This window comes from Nothoprocta perdicaria, unplaced genomic scaffold, assembly GCF_003342845.1.
Source record: "Nothoprocta perdicaria isolate Ctin4 unplaced genomic scaffold, notPer1 scaffold_336, whole genome shotgun sequence".
In the NCBI taxonomy this organism is placed as follows: Eukaryota; Metazoa; Chordata; class Aves; order Tinamiformes; family Tinamidae; genus Nothoprocta; species Nothoprocta perdicaria.
The window spans coordinates 526,563-551,518 of record NW_020455573.1 but is presented as its reverse complement, the minus strand read 5'-3'; the positions used below and the strand labels follow the sequence as shown (position 1 = coordinate 551,518).

Below are 24,956 nucleotides of genomic sequence, written 5' to 3'. Positions count from 1 at the left end.
TATGTTTATTAAGATATTTAATTTGGCCAGGGAGCAGTGCAGTCTTAGACAGGTGTCTGGAGAGGTTAGGGATCTTCACAAGTAAAAGTTTACAAAACTTGGCTCATCAAAGCCATGGCCAGCCTGGTCTAGTCTTGGAGACTACCTCACTGCAGACAGTACAATCTGTTGGAGGTTGCACTGGAGCCTCCAGAGGTCTGTTCCAACCGCGCTTGTGTGTTCTTCTCACCAGGATTTTGTTCCTTGCTCTGGATTTTCTCTGTTAAAATTCTCATGTTGGCCTTCTGAGCATCAGAGGGACTCCTTCCATCTAACCTCCAGATATCAGCATCCTCACAGACGTTTGTGTCCTTGCATAGTGCCCTATCCAGGCAACTCGATACTCTTGCCTTGCTTTCCCCTGTCTGTTTTATCTAAATTCAAATCATTACACTCAAACTGAGGAGATTAGGGAAGTTTTCAAGTTGCACTATAAAATCAGTCCACATGATCCAATTGCTTCTTCTAGCTGTATAATGTGCTAGTTCAGGATTTTCCAGATGGTTCAGGATTTTCACTACTGCCCATTTTAGATCCTCTACCAAGTACAGTTACAATCTCACTGACAATCTTCTTGATAAATCTACCAGAACTCTACACATAGATATAAGTTTACAATGACTCATTGTTATAGACAAGCTAATATTGTCTGGTTGCTTTTATAAGCATTTCCTTCCAGGCCTGGTATGTCCTACTTTTCAGTTTACCATTCTGTTCTAGATCCTCCTTTCATTGTACCGAAACATCCAGCAACACATTCTCTATCCCCAAAAAGAACCGATAAGGAAGAGGATCACTCTTTGTGATTAAAAGTCATTTGATATCCAGCCATTATTTTGGTCTACTTGATCTCTTTCCTCTGTGCTTGATACAAGCATCTAAATTTTATTGTTCCCTTCAGAATCAGTACTTTGAAACTCAACTTAGATTTCCAACCACATCCAGACCATGCGTGGTGCTTCTCAGTGCCAGGGCTTTGCAAGAAGCAGCATGTTTTTGAAGACTTGCTAGTGTGGAATGTTGCTGGCTACTTAATAATTCTACTACTTCATGACTAGAGAAAGAGCTTTTATATGTACAATGAGTGTATTTTGTTCCATTTAGGATTTTTCTAACTTCAAAAATGCAAATGGAATTTATCACAAGTTGCAACTCTTCCTACCCAGGGCATAATTTTGGACATGGTCCTTTCTTAATCACGGTGTCTTGTGTTCTTGCTCCTCTTGTCAGTAATGCAAATCCGTTTGTGTCACTTCTCTTTCATGACATTCAACAAAATATGGATCTTCCTCAGATCTCGGTGATACCCTTAACATTAGTAATGAGCTTTTGTTCCAGCACAGAGCTACAGGTATCTGAATCACTGTTAGGAGAGTGAAGACAACCACCTCACTGCCATGTACTCTTGGCACTGTGCTCCACATTGGTCCTTGTGAGCTAAGAGGAGATAATCAAAGTCCTGATGTAGGAAACATCTCAGAATATTAAGGAAAGGACTTTGCTGACCTGTGATAAGTTTGGAATTAACTGTGTCAAGGAGGTGTTCGTGGCAAGAGCTGCATTGGTGGCACACTTTGGATTTGCAGATGTCTGACAAGTGTGCTACCTTCAAGTCAGATTATATCTGGTAAGGACAGAGAAGAGAGGGAAGCAGAGAGTTTGCAGGAAGTCTGCAGTAAATCAGGGAACTGATCTCGGTTTGGTCTGAGTACGCTGAACTCAACTCATTGCTGACAGAGTTGCTGACAAGGCTATTGGCTCAACAGGACCTCAGGTTCTCCCTAGGCTTGTTGCAGGGGCTAAAACCTATAATTTGTCTCTGGTCTTCAGCAATTGGGACTCACAGTTCAATTTAGTAACTGAGACCATGAAAAAGCTGCCAAGAAGACAGACCTTGCAGAGCATGGGGGAAACTATCCAGTTGTCTGAGGTAGGGGAAGCAGCTCCAGGTTTCCCTTGGCATTTGCAAACCATGGAAGCTCTGCAACATGTGCTGTGCCGTCAGCCTGGAGCTCCAGATAGAGCACTTGATAAATGTTTAAAGCTGTCTGGATCACACGGAAATAAATCAGATGTAGCAGAGAGCATTTCATGAAAAAAAGATCTAAAGAGGACATAGCAGCTTTTCTTGATGCTCTTTGAATTCAAGAGCAATATCTCAGTGTCACAAGCCATTGGGTTGCATTAGGTGTTCAGCAGAAACATTCTGGGGACTCAGCATCTTTCTTCCATCCTCTGCACTGGGGACTCAGAAACTCACTTTTGGGCTCTAGCTATCTCAATGTTATTTCAAATTCCTGAGCTGACTTTAAAGTTGTTACACATTGTATTCTCGTGTCCCTCTATGTGTGCCGCTTAGTAATTTAAGGGCATCTTACAAAAGAATAGCTGACAATTTTTGTTTAAGGTTAATAAGAAGTAATGTTGAATTATCTGAAGCCCGTCTTGCACTACAGCTCAAACCAAGCTCTTCTAACCCTGTCCAAGCCTGATTTACTCTCTTTGCTGCCCCTGTTAGGGCAGAAGAGGACTTGTTAAGGCAGAAGTAACAGCAAAGATCCAGGCCATCAGAGCTTTCCCTATGTATGAGTCCTGAGGACAAGAAAAAAAAAATCCTCCATCCAAAGCCAGATGAAACTGTGTAATGTGGCCCCTAAATCTTACCCTTTTACCCCAAGAGTGAGGAATTAATTTCTATTGGCTCTGACAGCTCTTCCAGAAAGGCACATTTCAGATTTCTTGTAGAAGATCTGCAGCAAGTGCCGGCCATTTGTCCCATTCTTTGAAACTTGTGCCTTTGCATTTTGCTGGTCTGAATTCCCATTCACCAGGCATTGTCCTGCCCTCTTTTGCTGGACAGAAAGTCTTAATCTTCCCCCTTTTCTCACTGTAACTAAATAATCTCTCAGAAGTCTTTCCAATAGGCTAATCAAACTGTCAACATAAGGCACTGCCTCAGCTCACCACTCTTTTGTCCCCTTTCCATGTTTAACGTCCTATTTAGAGCAGGGAGGAGGCTTGCAATACTCCAGTTTCTGGAGTAACGGCTGCAGTGTCCTGTGTCCTTTACTGGGTAAGACAGCCATCGGACATTCTTGGCCAGAATTTGGTGAAGGCAACAGAAGCACAAAAATATCCTTAACATGTCCAAAAGAGAAGTTGTATGCAACCTTCAGAGACTAGGAGCCAAGTAATCCAATTTCGCAAACACGATATTATATCCTTCCCCTTTCAATATCTTATTTAACTTTGTGGATGGTCCAAGGAGATGGCTATACTCCCAAGGAGACACAGTTATACTTGGGTATGGCTCAAAGCCTACAGGAGCTTCATTAAAGCATTGAGCTGTCTACAGCATGGGGTAAGATTGCTGTCAAGTAAGTCACATTTGTGATCAGGCTTCAATATACCTCAACAGTACATGGCCATCATAACTTTGAGTAGATGGAGTAAACTTTAGATCACTGCAGGTATACACAAACTGATAATACACAAACAAGTGTCCTTTCCTAAAAGCTGTTCCAGCAGTGTCCCTCAGCTACTGCCCATGGGTTTTGTTAGTGCTAGGGAATCACGACGCCCTGGACCCCATTTCTGTTTCTCTGCTGGTGCTAGTGGTGGCCAATTTCTATCTGATTTTGTCCTACTTACATACTGAGAACAGAGGCATTGCCACGGCAAAGGGAGAGCAGAGTGCCCCAGAGTTACATGAGCAGTCCAAGGTTGTAGTGACCATCAGGTCACTGCTGAAGAATATCTTGCCAATATTACTGTTGAGTGTCCTTAGTTTTTTTTATGGCTGAATATGACTTCTACGTAGGGTGAAGGTGCATCAAAGCCAGTCTAAACTTTTTGCCTCTCAGAACTAGACAGACCAGCTGTCCCCACTCTCTTCCTTCTGTTACCACCTGCCCTCCCCGCCATGCACTCTCAGTCACTCACTTGTGTCAGGCCCAGCATTTCTTTAGATGGAGACCAGAGACTATTTAATTCCCTAAAGCATCAGAAAACCTACTCAGCTAAATCAAAACTAGAGGCAGTAGCGGGGAAAACATCAGAATTTGGGGAAAGAGCAGAAGGAGGAGAAAGGGCACGTGAGACATTCTGTTTTATTCTTATTGCTCAGATGCAGTCTGTACTATGAGAACTATGCAAAAAATAGTGGCAGAGGCAGTGCAAGATGTGGATAGTATCTGGGAAGTTCATACACAAAAGTGCATCACATTCCATGTCCACAGGAAAAAAAAGACAGTAACAAAAAACGAATTAAACAATGAGATTGAGCTTATCTGATGTGGCAGAAATCTCATCGCAAAGCTTCACTGGGGTCAGCCCTTGGAGGTCACTATTCTCTGTGGCTGGTCTCCAACCTATAAAGAGTATGTGCCTCTCTGGTCCTCAAGGAAAGACCTAACTGGAGAGGTACTTCCCTAGTGCCTCATGGAGTCAGAGAAGTTAATCTGGAGTGTGATTCCTCTCCTCCTGCAGTAACTCTGCACAGACTAGATCAGCTGTGCTCTGACAGTACCTATTTTTCTCCAGCAGCTGCCCAGGAAGTCTGAATACAGACACCTGGTGCTTAAAATAAAGGTGTGAACCTGGTCCCGATGTTAGAGAGGTCAGAACATCACCACTGTTTGATGTCAGACCCAGGTTAGAGGGAAACATGAAGAAATTAATATTTTCCAAAACTCTGAGTTTGGCTAACACCACTCAACATGTCCTGACCTTTTCACCTATCTCATCCCTTAGATGAATCTTCACACAACTAATATATTTCTGGTCTTAGTCTGGACCTGTCTGTACTGCAAATATTTGCATTTGCCTAAAACCTTTCACATCAAAGAACTTCTGGAAGCCGGTAGTGATCCCTGCGAGGCACTAGGCCCCCTCCCAGGCCCACAGAGCTGATAGTTCCCTGCCAGACCAGACCGCACAGCGCACAAGTGGCAGCAGCGAAGCTCAGCTGTGTTCAAGCTAACTGCAGCATCCTCCTTGCTCAGAGCTGGGCGTTAATTCTCTGCCTGAAGAAAGATGCTTCTCACAAAGGAGAGCTGCCATCTCCAGCCCATTGGAGAGCACAAGATGTGAAGAGGTCTTCACAAATAGATCGGCAGGTGAACAACCTGAGATTGTTTTTCCTCTTTCAAAATACGGTCAATTGTTTTGCCTTGGCATCAAACACAGGGAGAAGGCAGTTGCCACTGAAATGCTGACTTAAGGCAAGATCTCACCCTGATTATTTTGGGGTTATTTGTTCATTATCCTGTGCTTTTGTACAGCCATGTAGGGTTACGTAGCGTTCAGCCTTCTCCCAGGAGCTGTGCTCTCTCATTATTCTCCTCAGTCTATGTCTCCAGGTCTTCATGTAGCCTCTGCCAGCACATTCCTGCATCACTCCCAGAGATGACATCCCTGCCATACCAAAATTCTTTGCCATACCAATTCTTTACCATACTGAAATTCTTCCCCTTCTGCCCCCGTATCGGAACCAATTACACCAAATGGCAGAAATGCTAGTGGGGATATTCGTGGGTCTCTAGCTCAACCTCCTCCAGAGCCGGATCAACCCCAGCACAAGCCCAAGGCAGCCAGGGCTTCATCCAGCTGAGTTCTGACAGGCTGCAAAGATGGAGAACCATCCAGTTTAGAGAGGCCTCTAAAACTAGATCTTAAATGTCTGATCTTAAAATAAAAGTATATCTGTTAGCTGAACTGCTTCCTTCAGTTCAGGGAACATACTGGCCAAACTTTGTACACTGGTCACATAACCTTATCATTAAGTGTCTTCTCCTCATCTTGGGCTGGAAATAATATTTGGCATTTCTCTGTGAACAGGGCAGGTGAGTTTAACTAGAGGACGCAGGTACCTTCTAGAAAAGTTTGGTTCTGTGGTTCTCCCATTTCTCACCAGTTGGTGCAATGTAACAATGTGTCCCTGCACAACATGAGGGGCAACCACCCCTGGCCTTTGGAAGGATCTCCAATGGACCTGCCCAGGCACTGGGAATCTCTCTCTGTCCTGCAGTTCCCTCTTCCTTGGAGAAAGGATTAAAATTTTCTAGAAGAGCGTGTTGGAGGTGTCTGCACAGCTGGAGATAACAAGACCCTAGAGGAGGTTTTCAAGGATGATAAATAAAAATCACACAGAACTTGGAGGAGTCGACATGCCCTGAAATGTCCCTCTAGGATAGCTCCCAGAGAGATAGTTAGCCTATTTCTAAGCAGTCCCAGGTTTGGGAGTGCTTCCTAGATTAACTTCTATGTTTGTGAAGGTTCTAGAAAGGCTCCTGACCCTCAGGTCTGATTAAATTAAGGCAGAGTCTTAACTGACGAGAATCTGGCCTTGTGGGTTGCTGAATTTTGAGCAGCTCATGCAGCACTTCACACAAACTGCATACTGAGGTAATTTGCAAAAACACCAACTTGAAGAAAACCTCTCTTGTTCCAGAGTTCACCTCACACTGGTATGTAAAGTCCCCAGTGTATCTCAAGGGCAGAAGTGCAGATTAGTAGAGCAGATCTCTCTGCAGAAGTACAGCAGCTCTCATGCTAATGGGACTCATCTGGTTTGGGGGAATCAGCCTCTAATGCTTGCTTAGGCAGTTCAATCTCTTATTTTTAATGAAGTTCCTGTTCGTTTCCTAGAGCCCACCACTGCCTGCAACCTAGTGGAGAGCCTGTGGTGACGGTGACATCTCGTGTCAAGAACACAAATGCCTGGTCTACGGAAAAAACTCAAAATTCAAGACATGCTCTGTAGGGATTAAGTAATGGGTGGTTTATGAGCAAAGGCATGGGATTCATTAATAAACCCCAATTCCCTAGTAAATTGTTATGCTTTTTTCTTCTGTATGTGAATTATGCTGTCTTCTTGTGCAATCTGCATATTCAGTCAAGACCTGGCATATCTCAAGCTCATATGTGCATACATATTGAATGCTTTTACTTGCAAAAATATCCTTATGGGGCTCTTGATCTTCAGAGAAACCCCAAAATTTGTGTTTTACCCTGCTCACAAAAGACTATAGTCAGCAAATTGCAAGAATTAAAAAAAAATATGAATATTATTCCAGATATAATATCACCTCTAAGGTCAGGCAGCAGAACAGAGTGAGCAGCTGGAGGCAGTTGTCTGCAATGACACCTCTGTCAAAAGTATTAGCTGAGGTGAGATTCGTGATCTCTAATGTTAGAATGAACATCTGCTAGGTAAAAAAGCACTTGGAACATTGACATCAGGCTGAACTACCCAGACAGTTTGAAAGTACCAAACAAAGCAAAACAGTGTTTAGTTCTCTGTCTGAAAGACCTGTGCTTGAAATGCACCTCTGCCAGCAATGATTCTGTACAGCTTTTTCTTACTTGAAAAGCAACTAAATGATGGTGATGGCAAGGCTGTCAGGTTGGGATAAAGTCTTGGCAGGCTTTATCCTTTAAAGATGAGATAAATTTTGCAGGTAGGAAATGCTCAATGCTAAATACGGAGAAAAAGCCAGCATAAAGACAACTGCTTCCCCATGTGCATTTCAACCCTGGGCCAGCGAGCGCTGCGAAACAGCGGCATAGCAGCCTGTGCAGTTGTCTATTTTCAGCAGAACGTGGCCCAGAACTAGCAAATGCTGAATACATCTGAAAATAGAACACTGAGAAATTGTTCAGGCAGGGAGAGGTTTGCCCCGGTATAGCTGGTGGCAAATGAAATCTTAGTGGTGACCTGCTTTTTGTGCTACCGACTCGTAGTTTCCCCAATGCATTATAAATAGTGCACAGATCAATATGGGGCATTGTCTTAGAAGACGCAGGCAGAACTGGCTTTTGCCCCGCAACATTCTGCTGCAGGGATATGAGTTGCCGTGGGAGGAATGACAGTGGTTTAAAATAGCCTCATTGCTGCAGATTCCTTGGTGTCCTTACAGAGTGTTTCCAGATATGGCTCTCCAAGCATTTAAGAGAAGAACTTGTTGTTTCACTGATGGTGAAACGGAGGGAAGAGGCTGGAGGCTGTGCCCCAGCCTCCAGCACTCGCACAGCAGAGCCCTGACCTGAGCTAACTCGTTACACACGTCAGCTCCAGCTCCAGGCAAGAGGGAATCAGAAATCTGTGTCTCTGAGGACACGGCACTTCCTGGCCTATGTGTCACATAGGCATGGTGACTGCTGTGACGCCCTTCGTCACCAGAGTCTAACCTCATCACCGCCACCAGCATCATTTGTTCTATGCTCATAGTCATGTATTTCTGCAAGGGTTTTATGTCCTGTGCCCCAACACATTTGGGCTAGGAGGTTCCCAAGATGAAAATATAAGCACTTTTTGAGTTAGTCAAGGGGAATAGCTACAGGATCCATAGGCAGCATGCCTACATTTGCCCTTTACATTGGAGATTTCTTGAAGGAGGCAAAGAAAAGTTGCAATGTGAAGAATGTTTAAAGCTCCATGGGAAAAGACATATCCTTGGAGACATGCACTTCTACAACCCAAACTTTCCTACCCAGCTGGCCACAGGACTGGTGAGGACCAGGAAGAGAAGCAAAAATTGCTCTGCTGATTTGTCCACTTTCAGCTGCTGAGTTTGAGGCAAGAGCTCACTCCTTCATCGGCACGTCCAGGAAGTTTTCCCCCTGCATCTCAAGTTAAAGGATGCATCAATGGCCTCAGACACTCACAACAAGCAGAGATGCTGCACAGTTTTAGAGCTTGCCAGAGGTTGTAATGCATTCTTCGTGCAAATGTCAATATGTTCCAGTACAAAGAAAGGAAAAACAGCCAGGCTGCCAGAACTCATTAAATATGGCAACAGTTTTATGGGATTGCAGAAGAAAGAGGAAAGTTGGGAGACCAGAGTAGATAGTTTGTAGGGATCTAGGGATTCTACCCTAGATTGTTCTGTGGTGCACTGTGCCGCCTTGTCCAAAGTACTCCAAGCACTGCCACCTCCAGTCTCTTGCAGAGAAAAAACAAAAGGGTTCATATCCCAAAAGCTCTTGCCTTCATCAAATCTTTTTTGGTATTCATCATAAAACTTTTTATGCATTTTGGCATAGTTCTGACCAGGCCAAATCCTGCTGATTTCAAATAGTATTTGCTCCAACTTCTCTTGACACTGAGTGTCCTTGCTATTGATGGCCCAAATAGAAAAAGACAAGTTTGCAGCCATCTCTCCAGGAGGAATGCATTTGAGAGGGAAGGTGGGCACAATTCTTCCACACTGAGGCAGTACAAGGACCCAGTTGGTGGAGCACATCTTGAAATCCCTGCATTTGCTCCAGGTCAGCTACCCTAGTAAGAGCAGCCATGTGGAGATCAATCATTTGCCTATAGATTCACAGGTTCAGCTTCTCCCTCAGCTAGCCCCAGAAAGGCTGCAACTAATTGAAACTGGAGATGGATGATCGGCACCAGGCAATTTCCTCCCAGGGCTTTGAAAGCTCATTCCAGACCAACGTGATCTGTGGAAGATCAGCCGGAGGCTGCAGGATTCCCAGCTCTGCTATGACTAGTGCTACTGGATGGGAACAAAAGGAGTTACTGGCCTGACAGACCATGTTGGAACTCTTGAGAGATTTAGGGGATTAAGCAGAAAAAGAGAAAAGGGATTTCCCACACAACTGGCATGTGCACTTGTGTCATGCACTACATTTGCACACATACACACAAAACCCTACCTTTGTGTGCACAGATGTCTGCTCACACTTAAACACATAGAGGTGAAAGGGACTGTCCTGTCCAGATAGAGCTAAGTGGCTTTTATGGCTCTTGTCCTAGAGCACGGTTGTGAGTTGGTGCTGGGAAAACATCTGTCAGATCCTGCAAAAACATCTGTCAGATCCTGCAAGGAAAGCTGGGGATCAGGGTTGTGAAACATGGGCCAGAAGAAGGGAAGCTGACAGGACAAGCAAGGCGGGTTGCCTGGCATTGAAAAGAAGTTTGGGGTCTGGACATTGTGCAGCTGTGTTTTCCATTTTCAGAATTGTCCATTCCTCTTATCTATCCAAAATTACTCTTGTTATACTTCTTCCTTGATGAATGCACTTACTTTCCTCCTTGAGTTTTTCTCATTCTGCATTAGAGCCACGCAGAGCCAGGACATGCCCTTCGGATCTTGGATCTGGATTTCAAATAGGTTTTGATTAATCTTCACAGATTGGTGTCTTCACAGCAGACACCACATAGGGAATCATAGGTCCCTGGGACCCTGGAGGTCAGAGCAGAGCTGCAGTACTTTAGCCACAGTGCCCTGACACATGTGCTTTTCCAGAACTTGTGTATATAATGGGATGATGGATCAAGAGGAATTAGAAGGTTTTGATATCTCTCTGTGAAGGATCAGCAGACTGAGCTGAATAGAAGGTGCTTTCAATAACAATCAATGGGAAAAGTAAAGAACAGACTCAGGAATCATGGAGAGCTTCCAAAAGAAGAAGAAATGAAATAGCTGGGAAAGCTGATCAAAAACAAATGACCCATTCCAAGCCAGTTCTGCCAGAAAGTGAAAAAAAAAACAGAAGCAAGTTTACCAGCCCATATATGTGCGTAAGCAACCTCATGAGCTGCGTGAGTGACCGTATGCAACCAAGAGCAGTCTCTGTCCTTGCAAGGCGACATGCAGCATGTCCTTCCCTCTCCCATGCAACAGATCCCAAATCCCATCTCAAAGCAGACAGACCAACACTGGCTTCACACCTCCAGGTTGGCCTTCCGTGCAGGGAAGTTTGTGAAGACTTAACTCAGAGGAGCTTAAAGGGATGTGACAAAGTCTTTGGTGGAATGGGCAGGCGGTCCATTCCCTTCAGGAGGTCCCTAGGCCATTGTAAGGAGCTGCAGGTCTTACTCCTTTACAGTCATTACTCTTTTCTGGGATTTCCCTGAGGGACTGAACTGCTCATCCAAGCTAAGCCTTGGGACAGGTTTTACACCAGAGAGCTACCACATAAGCCTGCAGGAGTGGCATGATGGGGTGCTTACGGGAAGCACACCAGGCCAACCCTGTGTGACCATTACTGCAAGAAGCTGCAGGCAGAGCTACTGTAAGAAGCTGCAGGCATTAAATGTGACCTTCACTTCCACTGCTGTGCAAACCAAGGCAGGAGAAAGCATGTTTTGTGGTTGGTGGTGGAGGCATCTCCCCTGAGCTGGCTGAGCTGGTCACCTGGCATTCCCTGTACAACCTACAGCCTTTAAGATGCAATTAATTGAACTTTCAGCTTAACATCGTGCCTGCAACTCCGGACACCAGATTTCCCAGGGCTGTTTTGAGTGTCAAATTCTATCTGCAGCAAACAAGCTTCTCTACAATTCTGAGCCTACAGGAAGTTTGGAGATGGGGAATGAGATGGAGAACCTGCACTTTCTAGCTGGTGTATTCATCCTTCAAGGAGGAGGAAGACAGGGTGGGGAAGTCAAAAGCCCAGAGGAGACTCTCAGCTGGTTGGGGCAGAGACCCTCATTCTCTGTTTGTGCAACATCTGGCTGAGACACCTCTAGGGCAGTCCTGCTCTAGTGAGATGCTTCAGCATTGGAGCTGGGTACAAAGAAATGTTTGAATTTGTGCCACGGCCCATCTGGGCCCAACTGTGGAGTTATCTGGAAGTTCTCTGCAGCTGCCTGTCTGGCTCATGGCTGTGTCTAGAGATCACTTGCCATCAGCTGGATCCTGAGGTGGCTTCTGATGGGTACAATCCTCACAGGTGTCAAGGCAGCCTTGGCTGTGTGGCAGTGACAAACCTGATCCTAGCCCAACCACTGAATGGTCCAACTAGTGACTGACAATCTCACTACTGATGAACTTGGCGTGGGGCAGGACATGCCCTGCTCCAGCTGCAATTCAGGACGCCTCACATTGATGTTTGCTGACCCCTGAGGCACTCCATGAGACACTCCCATCTTCCAAAGGATAATGTTCATTGTAGATCGTTTGTCAGACCCACCAACTCCATGGGAATGTCTTGGACAATCCACAGTACCAAAAGTAGCTCTAGGTGTCTCCATTCACGTAGCTGAATTCCTCTGTGCCCACAGAGGAGAAGTTAACACATGCATTGCTGCAGGCCATGGTATCTCTGGGTGTAAAAGCCCTTTTCACTTCCATGCTATTTAATAGAAAGTCTCCTAATTTCTTATCAAATCCCTCCCTTTCTGTACTCTCATTGAACTTAAATGCTTGACTCATGAAATTCCCCCTGGGGAATTTTGCTGGGGCAGGAAGGATGGTGCCAACTGCTTTCCCAACCATCCCTCGCGCTGTTTTTTCTCCTTTGCAGGTCCCTTGCATTAGGCCAGCAGTACAGCTCCCTGGGGTCCCAGCCCATCCTTTGCGGCTCCATCCCTGGCCTTGTCCCCAAGCAGCTCCGCTTCTGCCGGAACTACATTGAAATCATGCCCAGTGTGGCTGAGGGGGTGAAGCTGGGCATCCAGGAGTGCCAGCACCAGTTCCGGGGCCGCCGCTGGAACTGCACCACCATTGATGACAGCCTGGCCATCTTTGGGCCAGTCCTGGACAAAGGTAAACAGCGACGCAGTCGGACGGCGGGGGGACAGCGTTGGCAGGGCGAGCATGTCCCCACTTGGCTTCTGGCTGTCACCCCAAATACCCCACCCCAATATGTGCTGTCAAGAGGAGTAACATGACAAGAGCCTATTCCCTTCCCAGAGGCTCAAGCAGATCCAGGAGAAAAGACATGGTTAGGGCCAAGAGCTGCCCCAGAAGCTGCATGATACCCAGGTCCATGGCAGAGGAGACTCCACCTCTTATGAGGAGTCTTCTAAGCCCTTCCTTAGGGTCAGGTAGGGCTTGCAGCACTGTCTACCCCTATAACCCCATGATCAGGGTTTTCCCCTGGCACTGAAAACCTGTCATTGAAGTCTGTGGTCCTGACTTGGCTCAGTCTGGATTTCAACGCAGCATTTTCCCAGATGTATTCCAAACAGAAGCTAGGAAACACTCCCCAAACACACAGGCCTGCCCCTCTCAGAATCACGGAATCACAGAATGATTGAGGCTGGAAGGGATCTCTAGAGATCATCTAGTCCAAACTCCCTGCTCAAGCATCCCTCCTCTCCACCACATCCTCATGAAAGGCCACTTTTCTAGATCCACTAGCAAGGATCAGGCCCACAAGAAGCACACTGATGAGGTGAGAAAAGTCTGGGAATTCCAACAATGCCCACTTTGGACATTACACTGAGAAAACTGAGTTAGTGGGCCCCGAGGCATCTTGGTACTGGTAACATCAGCTGGCAGCTGAATACTGGTTGCAGAGAGGGTGATGGAGGAACTAAGTGACAGATAACCTACCGCACATCTCACATAAGATCAGTTAGTAAGTCAAGACCTCAAATGAAATGGTATTCACATGAAACCGAATCATATGGCAGATAAAAACTTCCTCCATGCCCTTCCATCTTATCCCATGACTCTCACTGATGTGTGGAACCACCCAAGGATCACTCACCGATGGAGCTTTGCTCCAGTTGAAGGAATCTTCCCTGGAGATTTGATGTCTTGAGCTCTGCTGGCTCAGAAAGAAGTGCTGATAGCAACAGCTCGTACAGGGCATGGTCTACCATCCCCAAAAGCCTGCAGACCGTGTTGCCTGCAGAGTTTCTCCCATGCACAGTCTGGCACTGAACACAGATATTGTCCATGCCACAGCCATAGGTCTGAGGATCTCTTACTCCTCCCAATTTTCCTGTTCCCAGGAAAAAGGGGACGTGTTGCACATTCATGTGACTGTGCCAGCACCATGAGTCTCTGTTAGGATCAAACCAGAAACGCTTTGCTGTAGGCAGCTGCTCAAATGAAGGAGGGGAACTGATGGAAGCCAGGGTCTTCATCGCCTTTCACTGACTCCATACTCAGCACAAGTGACATCCCCAGACAATACTTTGGTTTCACAGTCTCATAAATACAACCAGTACCATTTCTGAAGCTTAGCAACACTGGTGTCAATACTCCCAGTCTCTGCAGTCCCATAAAGTCTTTCTTTTCAAATAAATTATTCTTGCCCTTGTTGCTACTTTGGAAGAGGGAATATACTGGTATGACCTTTTAAGAAATTAGAATGGTTTCCTAAGAGTGTCCTGGACTGTGCATATTTCCTGATGAGTCTTTCTTGCAAAACTACAACACTGTTCATACAAACAGTTCATGATATTTTTTGTTCAAGTTTCAGCCTTCCAAGAGTGGTAGTTTCCAGAGACATCAATAGTACCTTTTGGTAAATATTGCTTAATTGGGTTAAAGGCAAATTCATTGCTGAAATCAGGACTGTAAAGTCACACAGGTATGCTGAGATTCAGTTTGTTCTGCCTTGTCAGGGGGTGTTTCTGGACACCTCTTGTGTTTACAACCCAGTAGTTTGTCATCAGATCTTCTCATATTGCAACTTGCTGCCTAATAAACACGTGTCATAAACTTCAGCACTTACATGATGAGAAAGTTTTAATTCTTACAAAAGCAGCCATAAAAAACTTTTAAGTGCATTATGGAAGAACTGTTATAGCATTCAGACACTCAAAATCTCTCAACACCATTTCTGTCAGCATTAAAGGACTTAAAAATTGGATTAGACCCATTCTCTCTTAATGAGCAAACTGAACTTTGAATTTATGAAGAATATTTTAAGGTTATTTCAGCTGCAGGGAGTAGAGCAAAATCTCACATGCAGACATGCCTGAACATTTCCTTGCACTCTAGGCTGACAAATTAAAATATCATCCATAGCTCTGAAACTCTTCTGACATATGGAGGAAAATTATTGAGCACTTCTGTTACACTCCTTCCTTCACAATGACGTATCAATAGTCTAATGGATTGCATTGCCAGCTAATTAGCTTGAAAAAACTATTCATTCTCATGTCTAACTACTGAATGTGTGTGTAGAACACGTAAAATACACAGTATCATCCGCAAATGATGATACTTCTTCAAAATCCAACCATTTGATTGTGAACACTATTTACAATTTCAAATGTTGTTCATGTCTTTCTGCAGTGTCTTGAAAATTATTAAGCCAGAAAGGAACTGGACTCATCCCTGTAGCAATGAGTAACCATAGGAAATACGTAGCTATTCCTAAGATTTACAACATCCGGAGTTGCAAAGAAAAACATACCCTTTCCCGCCAAGTCTTTTCTCAGCTGATGAAAGAGCTAATGTTGGTAATAAAAATGTTACTATGCTACCAGGATAGATCATGTTTTTGTATCACGTGATGTCTCTGGAGAACAACAGTGCTTTTTCCTCCAAGAGGTCTTGGAGGTAGCTGTGGAGAGGGTTGCTGGACACTTCTGTCGCTTTCATAGCACCTTCTTCTTCCAGTCTGGAGTGCATCGCCCCTTAACTGCAGCAATAACAAAAATCGAGAGTTTTGCTCCTAAGAGCTGGAACCCATGTCCATGAGATCTCCGACTGCATGGTTTACACCTGTCTGGGCCCTGAGCATCTGCAAGTTCTTGTGGCAATTTCTGCTGTGTTCTCTTCTTGTTGGCTTCCAGGCAACCGCAGTCCTGGCCAGGGCTCACAAGAGGACATAACCCAACCAGCTAATAACTAATTAGTAGTAGAACTCAAAACTAAAGATCACAATCACTATTGCGGTTTGTACCATGCACAAGGTGAATAGACTTCACATACTGAGCCAAATATAGTTAGAATTTAAGCTATGGTAGATATCTAAATATATAAAAAAAAAAAGCAGCTCTAAGTATCAAAGGGTAGCATTTAGGTTACTCTGATTTAACTACTCCCTTAGTTTGATTCAAGTTGTTTTCAGAAAAAAAAAAGTTTGAAGATACCTTTTTCCCCACAGTAGCACTGAAATCATTTCTATTAATCTTACAAAGAAATTGAGGATGATTTAATATTAAAGGTGCTATAAAAGTATTAATCACAGGTGCAGTCAGTTAAGCAGAATTTAATTGAAAAAGCAAGGCAGAGTGTGAAAATGAGCAGAGAGCGGAGGCTGACTGTGCAGACCCTTCACACTGTTCAGGTGTTCAAGATGTGTCTTGGTTGCTCTTAGCTTCGCCTCTCTCTGGGCGTGTTGCTCCAGCTTGGAACGCTGCTGTCCATGTTGGATCACAGGGAATTGCTCCCTGCTGTCACTTAGGAGATTCCTGACCCTCGTGTCCATAACCTCCCATCCCATCTCCATCCCACAGAGAGCTCATTTCTTGTTCCACTCTCACTGTACATACGAACCTCATCTCTTCTTCCTCGTCTTCGGTTTTGCCAGGGTTATGGGACAAGCGAAACCCCCGGGGGCTGAAGTGTTCCTATTTATGAGCTGCTGAACGCCGACCTTTGCGGAGGGCTCTGCCTGGAAAGTCCTGATTCCCTCCCGTCTGCCCTTCCCAAAATTCAAATTCACAGGGTTTTTCTACCGTAAAATCCATAACAAGCATAGCTGGTGAGCCTTTAATTTCCTAGGGTCACTGTTTATCTTCCAGCTTTATTTTTGCATGTCTATTTTTTTCATTCTTTCTCTAATCTGGGCGACAACCAAGAAAAAAAAAAAAGCAATCTGGAATAAGATCATGTTTTTACAAGCAGATTCTCCAACATGATTTATACTGCAGGTGTGCAGTCTGGGGCAGCATTAGGACAAGGAGGGAGGAAAAACCTGCTTTCCTCTCTCTTCTGTCTCCCTTTACTTCATAAAACAAGGTCAGGGTTTATAAGAAGGTGACGTTTCTTCCAGCCATGTCTTACACCAAAGTCAATGTTGAGCCCAACAACCACATGACTCAAAGCTGCTCTGGGACGGTCACAGCAATTGTCATTCCTTGTGTTTATGATGAAATATGGGATTGCCTTCCAACTACAGGACCCCAAAAGTACCACTCATGAGCGCAAGGAGCAGGGATACACCAGAGACACTGAGAAAGGCGGCTGACACCTGGGGTGGAGAACAGGTCCCTGAGGAGCAGGCAGGACTGGATCTGCAGGGCTGCTTTTGGCAGGAGCCTCACCGTGCTCAGACATTCCCCTGCATGTTGATGAACCTGGGAACTGCTCCTCATCCTCCCTGCACGCACAGCAGCCGCCCTTCGCTGTGTCTGCTTCTCCAGGCAGAGGCCACCAGGTTCTCCAGGTCCTCCTCAAGCCGGGACGGGCTCCAGCCTCTCGCTGCCGCTCGGCTGCCCCGAGTGTGACAGCAGCAGGGCCAGGTGCAGAGGAGGCAGCTGGGCCTGGGCCGCCTCTGGGTTCCTTGTGTGCTTGGCTAAGCCCTTGACACGAGCTGTGAAAAGGCAGGAGCGCACCACGATAACCCATGGCTTTTCTCAGCCATGACACCCGCAGTCATTTGCATCTAAACAGGGGTGCGTGGGATCAGGGGCCGTCTTGATATAAACTCAGCAGCTTAAAGGCAGGGAGGGGGGAAGAGGGGGAGAGAAAAATAAGCTTATAGCGATGAGAAAGAGCTAAGCTTCCTCCCCTACTGTGAGGCAAGGCGAGTGATACGGGCCCGGCAGCGCAGTCGTTTCAAATCGCTGCACCATTCACACGCCCTTTAGCCATTCTGCGCCGGTGGCGGGGGGCTGGGGACAGCCATCAATAGGGATTTCCCAGCCAGGCTGGCGGCCTCGGAGGGTGACGGCAGGACAGGGGAACATTGCGCCGTTGCTACGCGGTGCTCCTGGGGAATGCCAGCGCTCTGTGCCGTGGGTACGCTGGCCGGCGGAAACATTCCGCATTATCCCGGTAATAGAGTGTGACACGGCGGGAACAATGGCAAATTGAGGGTCCCAGCAGGTAACGGGCCCGGCTGGGAGACGGTCGCGGCGGTGCACTGTCAAGAGCGCTCTAATCCGCCCTCGCCGGCCCCTCCTTGGTTCTGGGAACTCCGCTCCCGCCTTTCAGCTCTGGGAAATTCTCCCCACTCCTTGCCCGGAATCAGGGGAGAATTTCGAGGCAGACCAACGGGCGCTCGCGGCTCCAGCCCCTGACGCGCGCTGGCCCCGCTGGTGCTGTGCGCTCCACAGGACCCATGTCTGGCCTCTCTCGACCTGGCACGTGTGGCTCTAGCTCCAGCAACGGCCCTCCAGCAACGGCCCTCAGGAACCAAGTAAGGCCGGAGATCCAGCATGGATGTGGCCACCTTTGGAGCAGCCCCATGGGCTCCCATCAGAGGACACTGGACTCTCTTAAGTGTCATTTTCAAGCATGGAGTGGCTCTTAACTCTGTGCATCCCACTACTTTCCCCCTAAGGATGTTTTTCCATCCCCCTCAGGATGGAAAGCCAAGGCAGCAGCAAGGGGCTGTCCAGCCCCCTCCACCTCCAACCTGTCCTGGTTTGAGGCCAGAGGGGCTCCTGAGCTCATCTAATCTGATCTGCTTTATATCACAGGCCACCCAAATAGCCTTTGTCAGACTGAAAAACTCGGGTAGAGCAGTGATTTTTCAACCTGTGGCCTATAGCCCCCAGCAGACCCCTTTGAAATGGTTGACGGAAGGTAACTAAGTGAAACAATCCTGGATTTCTAGGTAGAGGCTGGATCTCCGGGGAATATTTGAGGCAGGGGAGTAAGGAGGCAGGAGTTTGGATTAAAAGAAAGTAGGAAATGCTGAGCAATCCCACTTGCAAAGGCAGCATTGAGCAGCCCTGATTTAGGGTCATTGGGCTTATAGATCTCACACCAGGAAGATGGTTTGGACAGAGGAGCTTTCAACCAATATGGCTGAAAGATGTTCCTGACTAGGAAATTAAGACTGAGATATTATTTCGGCAATGCCTCAGAAAGCTCAAAATCATCGTAATTGTACTGAAATCCATGGTCAAATTCTCATCAATTTCCAATCGACTGTCTGCTCTAAAAAATTCCAAGAAAGCTTTAAAAATACCCTGGACAGACGTATGTAGCTGAACAGTCAGGTCATTACTTGGAGAACACAGACTCCATGTCCAGAGACAAAAGCAAGTTCAGGTCACTGTGCTAAGCAGAAGAAGATGTTAAGATCCTAAAGGTCAATGTCCTAAAAATGGAGAAATTTCTAACCCATTCTGAGACAGTGTAGGACTTGCTTTCCGTCAGCCCCAGGAAGTCCTCAGAAGGAACAGAGCTTTAACATGGGCTGAAAATTGGAAGGAGTTTTGAAGAGCTGGAAGAGCCATTGGTGAAAGCACTGGGGCAAAGACTAGCTCAGTTCAGAGCTGTGGCTTCTCTAGGCCATTTCCCAATCTCTACAACAGTGTCTTGAAGAGTTAGCATACCCACACACATAGTCAGGAAGGGTCTTTTCCATTTGACAGCAGTGACAGCGTATTGTTCATCTACAGATAACCTGAGTGTAAAACTTCCGAGGACATGATATTAAACTCAGAGACATAATGGCAGGAATTCCATAGAATCATAGAATCCTTAAGGTTGGAAGGGACCTCTAGAGATCCAACTCCCCTGCACACACAGGGTCACCCAGAGCATGGGGCACAGGCTGCATCCAGGTGGGTTTGGAAGATCTCCAGAGAAGGAGACTCCACAGCCCCTCTGGGCAGCCTGTGCCAGGGCTCTGTCACTCTCACTGTTAAGAAACTTTTCCTTAAGTTGTTGTGGAACTTCTGGCCCTTCAGTTCGTGGCCATTTCCTCTAGTCCTGTCGCTGGCCACCACTGCAAAGAGGCCGCCCCCTCCTCCTCACTGCCTCCCGTGAGGTATCTATAGACACTGATCAGATCTCCCTCAGCCTTCTCTTCTCCAGGCTGAATATCTCACTGTATTAATTGGACCAGGCCACCCCGCTGTGCACACACCGATGTTTAGGTCTGCAGCTATTCTTATTCTCTCCCAGTTCTCCACGTTTGTTTTTTAGACTGCTATTCACTTTCACCTTCACTCATGTTGCACAAGGGGACAAGCGGATAGGGAAGTAAAGTTCATATTTACTTCTCCTTGTTCAAGTCCTGAGTGACCAAGAACCATCTAATTGGTGAAAGATTCTCCATTTCAGGTTTCCAAAAATGTTCCCTTACATAGAGGATCTGTAGTCCGGATCAGGAACTGCCAAAAAGGACTTCAATGGATCTGTTTTCCCTTATGGCATTGTTAGTTAGCATTTCATAACAATTTCATAACAATTCATAAGTTCTGTCTGATAGGAGAAGGTGAAGAAAGTCTGTCCAGATGGCTTCATCCCAGTCACTGCTTTGGATATACTATTCAGAACTGCTGCTCGTGCTGCCCAACCTGGTGTCTCCTACTCTTGAGGCCCAAGGGTGCACTGCAGTGCTGGACTTTGGTCGGTTCTACACCTAACAAGCCACTCTGAATAAGAGCTTCCTGTTTAGAGCCAGCTTGCAGTATCAGCCTGTCAATGAAAACAACTTTCTTTGCTGGCTTCTGAGACCTGTATGTCCTTTGGCTACTGTTGTCTAAAAGTCAGGTCATTCCTCTGTTAGGACCTCACACTTTAACCAGGGAAAGTGGAAGGGTGGAAGAGGAGGATTCCTGCTGGGAATTTAACCCTTTCTTGAGCCCTTGTAATTCAAAGATTACAGGGTTTTTTTCAGGTTTATTCTCCTGGGACTGCTAAAATTCATCCATTGCAATTCTGCACCCAGAGCAGGACAGACTCGAGTCTCATAGGCTTTGATTTCCTGTAGGACTCCTCCATGATTAATCAGCAACTGCAAGGTCATCCTCACACCGTAGGGTGGTTTTGGCCCACAGTGGAGCCAGGTGGGTGAATTAGATGCAGAGATGAAAGAGCAAGGAGATGAAGGTGGAGAGTCCAAAGGCTCTGCTGTCAACCTGGAGGGGCCTTTCAGCCTGCAGAGAGATTCTCACATGAAGTTCAATCAGAGGCGCCTCAACATCCCATCCTGAGCTCTCAGCCGCGCTCCCCTCAAGTTTACACTGTCTTTTTGTTTAAGCATGAACACCAGCATGAGATCAAAATCTGTGCCAAATACTACATTCGTGGTATGAGGAGCTGCAGTCATGCTGCTCTCCTACTCACTGCTCCTGCTTGCGTGCTTCGAAGGGCGATGCCAGCCCTCGCCACCTGACTCAGAAAGCGTTCACTGAAAAAGGATCAGATAGTTCTTATTTAAATAAATTTAGATGACATTGAAGGAGGTTGGTAAGGAAAACTAAGTGTGTTACCTTAGGAAATAATCCCCTGGGCTCTTTTTCTGCAGCCACACGAGAGTCCGCCTTTGTCCACGCCATTGCATCGGCAGGGGTGGCCTTTGCTGTAACCCGCTCCTGTGCCGAGGGCACCTCCACCATCTGCGGCTGCGATTCCCACCACAAAGGGCCTCCGGGAGACGGATGGAAATGGGGAGGATGCAGCGAGGATGCTGACTTCGGAGTGCTGGTGTCGCGGGAGTTCGCGGATGCGCGAGAGAACCGGCCAGACGCCCGTTCTGCCATGAACCGGCACAATAACGAGGCCGGCAGGACGGTGAGTGCTCAGCCGAGCAGCTCTGGTCACTGCGCGGGGTGGACGGCCCATTCTAGCTCCTGCTACAGCAACAGCCTCGTGCTGGTGTAACTGGACCGGGATAAAGCCCAGTCGGGAGCTTTCCGGGGTTATTCCCAGGTTACCAGCAAGTTTCCTCGCCATCTCTCTCCAAATAGATGCAGGGGAAGAGAAGCAGAAGGATGGCTAAAGCACAGCTTGTTTCCAGGGGAGACATCTCCCGAGACAGCACGGGTTTTCTCAGCTCATAGAAATGCAACTAACTTCCAAGATGCCCATAGAAACCCAGCGCTAACTTCTAAGGTGCCACGTCAATGGTGATCCAGGATTTCCTCCCAGGCAATTCCTTCCTAAACTCTCCCTGGGTGTTTAAGTGGCATCACACAGAGACGTAGGATGGAGCATGGGCAGGACCAGGGAGCTCCCCACTGCCCAGGCAGCCTCCAGGGGCTCTGCTGAGCAGCCGGCATCATACACAGGATGCCAGAACGTGCTCCAGGACCAGGGCTCGAGACACTCAAACACACCGGGCTATTCACTGCATTCCTGGTCGCACGTTATGGCCTTGTCCTATCTCATGATTCTTACTGAATCTATATCTTACTGAATCATGAGACAGGACAAGGCGACTTGTGAACTGAATGCACTTTAGACATGTTGCTTTTAAATAGTACTTAAACCAACCCCAAACCCCCAGGTAGGTATCACCTTTCCATAAACACTTGCAATAGAAGGGTCTTGAGAAAAGCATGCTACATGCTCTGCAATAACAATGCTCAACATTATTTACTGTGCTTGCAGCAGCAGGGTTCAGGTCTAACTTCCATGGTGGTCACCTGCCCTCTAGTTGACATTTCTAAGTGCTTGATGTGTTTGGAAAGCAATCGCAGAGCTGTCTCAGTTCAGGCAATGCATCCTGGAGGGAGAAAAGGCAACAGCAAGAGAATTTTGGCCTAAGTGGTGTGCCAAAGGGCATGGAGAGAGCCCATTGGTCAAGTTTGAGCAGAGCTAACACTCCTGAGGCTTGTTCTCATCCTGATGTTTCTCTAGAGCCTCATATCTGGCTAGGCTTGTTCCTATCATGTGCCATAGCTCTGGTGTGTGAGCTAGTCTACACACTCCAGACCAAGCTCAGATGAGACATCAATATCCCAGGAGCAAAGGGTAGATAAGCCAAGTGATAGGGGTGGTAATCCATTGCTGACTGCCTGCTTTTCCTCCTCCGGACAGACCATTCTGGATCACATGCACCTCAAGTGCAAGTGCCATGGCCTTTCGGGAAGCTGCGAGGTCAAGACGTGCTGGTGGGCCCAGCCAGACTTCCGGGCAATCGGGGACTACCTGAAGGATAAATACGACAGCGCCTCCGAGATGGTTGTGGAAAAGCATCGGGAATCTCGGGGATGGGTCGAAACTCTTAGGGCCAAGTACGCTCTTTTCAAGCCACCAACAGAGCGGGATCTGGTCTACTATGAGAACTCCCCCAACTTCTGCGAGCCCAACCCAGAGACGGGCTCCTTTGGGACCAGGGACAGGACATGCAACGTCACCTCCCATGGGATCGATGGCTGCGACCTGCTGTGCTGTGGTCGTGGCCACAACACCAGGACTGAGAAGCGGAAGGAGAAGTGTCACTGCATCTTCCACTGGTGCTGCTACGTGAGCTGCCAGGAGTGCATACGTGTCTATGACGTCCATACCTGCAAGTAACCATAGGCAGGTCTCCAAATAAGGGGAGGCCGCTCTAGAGACAGGCCAGGGGTTCATCGGCCCTGTGATCAGCATCCACACAGGGGCCTCACCCTTTCAGAGGATGACATAAATAATCCCAAAGCCTTTGGCCAGTTTGGCCAGGGCAAACACCCTCGTTACTGCCAGCCCCAGAGCTGCGGAGAAGACTCACACTATCACCAAGCCTCGGCCAAGCAAGGTGGTCTGAGACACTACGGACACTTAGATGTCGTATCACTTCTCTACTGACTTTTCTCACTTTATTTGGCCTGATGGAGGGACATCATGGGCCCAAGGGAGGCACCAGTGACCAGCCAGTGTGCCAGTAACAAGGCATGCCCAGGGCTTCCAGCTCGGTCCTCTGGAGATCTGCGCCATGTAGATGCTAATACAGGGTTTCAAGTGGCCATGAATTTAACACAGTGAAAGCAGAACAAATAGAGGTTCCCCTGCCTGCTTGCAGGGACTGGCCCAGTTTGAGCAGAGGGAGTATGAGAAGGAAGCAAAGGAGCCAGCTCCCCATGCCAGCCAGGCTCTTTCCTTCCAACTCCAAGGAGATGATTTCAGAGAAATAACTGGGTTTCAGGGAGCTTGCAAAGGGAGCCTGACAGCCAGTCTCTCCTTTCCCCATTCCTTTGGCCATCTCTGCTTCTTACCCTCTGAGATGACCTCTAATCCCACCGAGGAGGATGGCAGGAGGCCAGAGCTGATCCTCTGGCTTTTGGCACAGGCCTCAGCTAAGAGCGGGGGGAGGCTCACGAGGAGGCTGTGACCTCTTGTGTGAGCTGTATCACCACCCCCACCAGCCTCCCTCGTGTGTAACTGCTGAAAGGAGATCTTTAAGGTTTTGCTGCCATCTTTCCAGACAGTCCAAGATCAGAACCGGGCAGATCCACTCTGTTGATGCACCTTTCTGCCCTGCTTCCCTCAATATGATCTTTCATCACGAGATGAGCTCCTGGGATCTCTCTGGTAACAGGGACCCATGTCATCTTAGTTGCTACCCCCACTTTTAGTATCAGTAGCAGACCAGGCAAAAAGCCTTCTGTCTGAGCCTTCTCACTAGCATTTCTCCTGTCAGAATTGTTCAAGCCACCTTGTCCAGCAAGAGGTGCCAGGGCAGATGAGAAGGGTGTTCAGTGGTATCACAATTCCACCTTTCTTTCCCCTAGGATTATTTCTTGAGGTACTAGTGGTTCATTTATGAGGGCTTCAGCTCAAGCCTAGAAGCTCTAGAACAACAACAGAGTCAGGGACCACAGGTGTGGTCACACATGTCCAATAAAATATCTCAGTGAAGAGGAAGCCGTGATTGTCCCTCGTGCTGATCCCTGGTCTTCCTTGGCCACATTCCCCCTCTCCTGCTTGAGCTCTCATTTTCATGGTTTGTTGTCTCCTGAAATTTAAAAAAAAAAAAAAAAAAAAGTCATAATAAAACTCCCTGCATATGGAGCCCTGAACCTAGCCCGGCCACTCAAGGCTGCGAGTGGCAAAATTCAGACCTAAATTCTCAGTTCCTCCTCTGCAGAGCACGATGAAGAGCTACCGGATTCGAGCGGCCTTGGAAGCGTCGGCTTTCCGAAAGGAAAGATCACAGGAGAGCTAAGGAAAACTCTGTGTCTCCAAAATAAGCTGTCTTCTGATATGCATTCTATTTAAAAGTATATATTAAATCCTGTGTCTGCAAAGACTCCCAAGTACCTGACTTTAAACAAAATCCCTGTTTCTGTTTTGTTTTGTTTTTTAATCAAGAAAAGGTATTTA

General features: G+C 47.0%; 1 protein-coding gene across 1 annotated transcript in view; it reads left to right on the top strand.

Annotated features, from left to right (window-relative positions):
• The window catches only part of WNT3 (Wnt family member 3), a 41,853-nt gene extending 18,682 nt beyond the window's left edge, over window positions 1-23,171 (top strand). Inside the window, exons 2-4 of the mRNA XM_026043680.1 lie at window positions 12,301-12,542; window positions 21,178-21,443; window positions 22,692-23,171. Coding sequence (XP_025899465.1) covers window positions 12,301-12,542; window positions 21,178-21,443; window positions 22,692-23,171 — 988 coding nt within the window. The remainder of the gene's footprint in view (window positions 1-12,300; window positions 12,543-21,177; window positions 21,444-22,691) is intronic.
• Window positions 23,172-24,956: the final 1,785 nt, after the last annotated feature.